Source organism: Hylobates moloch, unplaced genomic scaffold (genome assembly GCF_009828535.3).
Source record: "Hylobates moloch isolate HMO894 unplaced genomic scaffold, HMol_V3 SCAFFOLD_11, whole genome shotgun sequence".
Lineage (NCBI taxonomy): Eukaryota > Metazoa > Chordata > Mammalia > Primates > Hylobatidae > Hylobates > Hylobates moloch.
In genome coordinates, this window is record NW_026652286.1 from 80,264,304 (window position 1) to 80,269,625 (window position 5,322).

General features: G+C 39.4%; 1 protein-coding gene across 1 annotated transcript; it reads right to left on the reverse strand.

Moving 5' to 3' along the window:
• Positions 1–244: 244 nt before the first annotated feature.
• On the reverse strand, positions 245–4,917 carry SLN (sarcolipin). The gene is made up of 2 exons (XM_032168122.2): positions 4,824–4,917; positions 245–872 (listed from the first exon to the last, which is right to left on the reverse strand). The coding sequence occupies exon 2, from the start codon at positions 795–797 to the stop codon at positions 702–704; it is 96 nt and encodes a 31-aa protein (XP_032024013.1). The 5' UTR covers positions 798–872; positions 4,824–4,917; the 3' UTR covers positions 245–701.
• Positions 4,918–5,322: the final 405 nt, after the last annotated feature.

Below are 5,322 nucleotides of genomic sequence, written 5' to 3' on the forward strand. Positions count from 1 at the left end.
AGTGGAATGGATTTATTCTCCCTCTGCCCTTGAGACTAGTTTAGGGGAAAAGTTTGAGGAGCGCTGAACCAATGGAATTACTTGAAATATGACACAGTGTGTTGACTTGGTTTCAAATCTTCAGCAGTTGGAGCATCTTGGCTTACCTCAAATGCTAGAAATACGGTAGCACTTGTCACTCCAATCCCAGCCAAGGGTCAAATGCTCTATCACACATGGAAGCTAAAATAAATTCTAGAAGTTGTTTTTGAAGTTGACTTAACTTTATTCACATGACAGCTATAAGGGCTGACAAAGACTTCCTCTAACATTCCTTCTGGCAGGTTGAATTAGAGTTTGGTTGCAGACCGTGTGGGTTGAAGGGATGTGTGGTGAGACAGATCAGGGGCTTGTAACAATCCTACATCATCATGAATCCAGTTTAATTTTAACTTTGTGGCTTGTCTAACACATTTTCAGTTAAGAGTTGGGGAATAAATCTAACGTTCCCTGGCAAACACTTGGCAGCCCTTGGGAGCAGCATCTTTAGAGAACACATAATCAATCCTAGCACTACAGCATAGCAGGTATTGTGAGTGCAGGTCACAGGTGCCCTCAGGTGGAGAATGGCATCCCGTGACAATGACAGCAGTGGGGTCTCAGAGCATAGAGCAGGCAGCTCCGGAGCATCTCAGTCAATCCCAGGACCATGGCATGGCCTCTCAGTACTGATAGGACCTCACAAGGAGCCACATAAGAATAACCGTAATCAAGACAATAGTGAAGTTGAGAAACAGCTCCCGGGTGTTTATCCCCATTTTCACAGCGGCTTGGTGAGAACTTCAGGCAGACTTCTGAGGGCACACCAAGGACCTTTGGCTTGTCCTCACCTCCTGATAAAACATAACAAAGAAAACACAAGGAGATTAATGGGCATTCCTGTATAACAATGCTCGTTCTTTCCTCAAAGGAAACAGAGGTGTTGTGGAAAAGGAGAGTGTGATGGGCTAAATTGTGTCCCCCAAAAATCTACATGTCAAAGCCCTGGCCCACAGTATCTCAGAATGTGACTGTGTTTGGAGATAGGGCCTTTTAAGAGGTAAATAAGTTAAAATGAGGTAATTAAGGTGGGCCCTAATCCAATATGACTAGTGTCTTTATCAGAAGAGATTAGGACACAGACATATACAGAGGGGAAGACCATGTGAAAACACAAGGAGAAGATGGGCATTTACAAGCCAAAGAAAGGACTCAGAAGAAACCAACTGTGCCAACACCTTGATCTGGGACATGTAGCCTCCTGACTGTCTTTGGACTGGAGACTTCCCTGAGTCTCCAGCCTACCAGCCCACCCTGCAGATTTTGGACTTGCCAGTCTCTGCAATCACCCAAGCCAATTCCTTAAAAACAGACACCAATCGCCTCAACACAACACATTCTATTAGTTATGTTTCTCTGAAGAGCCCTAATGATTACAGAGAGAGAGCCTGATTTCTCTGCCTGATGTCATAAAGACCACCATTTTTGTCCTTTTTTCCTGTGATGATTGTATTGGTGCTTTTCATAAAATGTGAAATATTACATTTTTCTTTCTCCAACTTCTGTGTGTGTGTTTGTGTGTGTGCGTATGCATGTGTATACTTTTCTTAAATGTATCAATAAGCAGGGGTACAAAACAGAAAAATTTTATGGTTTAGTATTGTTCTTGCTTTGAATTACATAGATAAGTGGGATGCCATAATCTTTCAGGCCTCAGGCTGCTGTAGGTCTTCATCTAACTCTACAGAAAGCAGAAAGTACTTTCAACAGCTGCATGGCCTCTGACAAGTCCTGCACTGGGCACATAGCCTACTGGGATCAACCAAAAGCCCCTCGCATAACAGGCATTCAGCCCAAAGAGCAAGTGTTAACTTCATGGGTACTTCTGTTTCAACAAGGGCTTGTGCCAGCTATTTTTAGTCAGGTCCAGGATGTGCCTAGATTGTAAACATTTCAAAGAGCAGGGATGGTATCTTCATAGTATGTACAGATTGTCCATACAGGAAATCATACTTTGAGAACATATGCAATGAAGTCATCAAACTATTGTCTTCAGTGAGATAGTGTAAATTGCACATTATTTATGCAGTCTAAATGAAATTAAAGATTTATATATTTTACATAATTCGATATCTATGTTTTAGACATTTAGGACCAAAGTCTACTGTAGAGTGAAAGTTTAGGGAGAAAGGGTATTTCCTGTGTTTGCTAAAGGTGAGAGTTCAAGAGGCTGAAAGGGTTGTTAGCAAGCTTTTGGTCTGAGTGGTGTTTTTAAATTAACATAACTGAATTATTAATTGTAATTACTGTATTGATTGTATTATCAATGGACCAAATTATTAATTGTATAAATGCCAACTGAATAATCATTTTTCATACTGTATAACTGGCATAACATACAGGTTCAGCCAGGCATGGCAGTGGGTACCTGTAGTCCTAGCTACTTGGGAAGCTGAGGTGGGAGGATCCCTCGAGCCTAGGAGTTTAAGACCAGCCTAGGCAACATAATGAGACCCTGTCTCAAAAAAAAATACAAGTTCAAATCAGATGGTGCCAACCAGTAGATATATAGCCAAATGATGACAGATTTATGTTTCATCTCCCTTTTAATTGTTATCCATCTTTTAGACCTCAGCACGAAGGAAATAGTAAATTGCCAATGAAAACCATTACAAATGTCTGGGTGTGGTGGCTCATGCCTCTAATCCCAGCCCTTTGGGAGGCTGGAGTGGGAGGATCACTTGAGCCCAGGAGTTCAAGACCAGCCTGGATAACACAGCAAGACCCTGTCTCTCCAAGAAAATAAAAAGGGGGAAAAATAGGAAATCTTTACAAAGATTTGCATGGAGGAGAAAGTAAACAGAAGAAAATGAATGGATCAAGGAAAAAGGACTGATGAGAATGTACAAAAGAGCAGAGGAGAACAGAACGGTAATGAGTCTTGCCAAGGTGCCTGGAGGCAAAGGAATGAGAAACGAAGACAGACTCTTTCTTATAAACTTATCAGTGAAATAAAACCGTAGTCCAAATGTCCACTTATTTGGGTAAGTTCTCAAGAAATGCAGAGATATGCAGAAAATATGAAGCCTGGCTTATAATGATCAAAACATTTCAAAGAGAGCAAAACAAAGGTCCCACAAAATCTGCCTATTAAATTAAGCTATTAAGTCACGGGAATCATGGATAGTGATCCAACAGGATATACTCAGAAAATGAGAAGAATACTATTGAAAGCTGTTCCACCGCTCTGTTTGTGTTACCTTCACAACAACTCAGGCATGTGTTATTGAAGTTTTTATCTTTCTCAAGATTACAGCTGAGAAACTGACTTTTAGAGAGAGGAGATTAAGATGTTTATGTAATGACAGTTAACAAGTTAGAGGCAAAGCTAGAATTAGCAGACTGGAACTAGTTACTAGAATTCCTAGGAGTTATGACACAAGTGAATTATCACTGCAATTAACTGGCCTGGCTAAACAAAGTTAGCATAAATTTTCTACCACTTTGGAAAACAATTTACCTTTCTTAGAATTAATGTTGAAAATGTTCATTCTCTAATATCTAGCATTTCACTTCTACCTTAAGACAGTCAAGGACGTGTGTGCCAGGTTACATAAACAAAGAGGTTCACAGCAATATTATCACAATAACTCCAAACTGGAAACAACTCAAATGTTTATCAGCAGCAGAATGGATGATAAATTGTGGTATGGTCATATATTTGAATTTCATAAAGCAAAGAAAATGTGAACTATAGCTACACACAAAATGGGTAGATCTCACAAATATAATTGTTGGGTGAAAGAAGAATTTACAAAAGAATCATAGAATATGACTCCATTTATATGAAGTCAAAAATAGGGAGGTTAATCGTATTGTTTAGGAATGCAGACACAGATGGTCAAACTATAAAGAGTAACAGGGACAAGAGGATCCGAACATCTTGGGGCAGAATGGGGGTTGATCAAGAATGGGCTTCTGGGTGCTGGCAATGATCTGTTTCTTGACCTGGATGATAATTATAGAAGTGTTGCCTTTTAGTTATTGTTTAAACTATATATGTTTATGCACTGTTTACTTTTTTTTTTCAGTCATCTCTGAATTAGCAGGCTACCCATCACACTTCTTTCTTTCTTGGGATTTACCTCTTACTACTTCTTGCACTTTAATAGTGACCTTGAATATTTGTTGTTTTATGTGATTTTAGATGAATAAAACATAAAGAGTTAAGGTGAGAATTTCTAGTGAATTCAATTCAATCAACACATATGCTAACTGTAAGGTGTGGTGTGAACATTCCTTTCACACACATTTATACACTTTAGGAAGAATGAACCAGTTAGGCAGAAATTCAGATCAGCCAAGTTCCATTTTTCTGTTGTTAACCCATAAAGACACTTTGGGTTTCATTTTAAACATTCCCTGAAGTCAAGATCATGCCATATGATCCAGTGATTGCAAATGGATGAACTAAAACCCAAAAAGCTCTGAATAAATTGTACAGGAAGTATGACATTGGCTTTCTTTGAATGGAGACTTAGAGAAGATAGGAAAGAGACCTTCTTCCATAATACAAAAAAAAAAAAAAATTTTTTTTTTTTTACTAGGAAGGGAGAAAATGCATACCCTTAGGAGAAAAAAAAGGAAAACAGAAAGCAATAGTACTCACTTTATATCTTAAGGCATGCTGTATCCAAGGGGCATTGCCTATTTCATTAAGAAATGTAAGCATTCCTCTGCCCTTCTCATTTGCAGCTTGTACACACACACACACCATATGCTAAGAATAAAAATCCTGCAGTTACCTGAAGAGGATCAAAGACACACCCTGGCTATGGCAGGTTTCTCCTCGCTGTCTCCAACTTGAGCTCCAACTCCTTCTCCCCTCCCAGGCTGTCTGGACTCCTGGACTCTGGGCAGTGCCTAAAGTAGTCCGTGGAAGCTGGCAATCACTGTGATGTCACTGATGAAACATCTCAAAGGAACACCCTCCGAAGGTTCGAGGCTATTTGTGTTCAGGGGGACATGGAAATATGTTGACTAAGACTTTGTTCCTTTGGCTGCCAATTTGCCACCACCGGGATTTAAAAACCTTCTGTTTCCAGTTGACTTTTAGTGCAATTGATGTGGGTTTTAAATGTATCTTTTACATCTTCATGAATATCTTTAACATGTCTTTAAAACATCATAAACCAAGAATGAATGATAGACTAATTTTAACCAATCGATGCTGCATTTGACTGCTCTCCCTAGTCAGCATGTGAGGTGTAAAAATGTGACTTCATTTTACCACCCATATCTTTA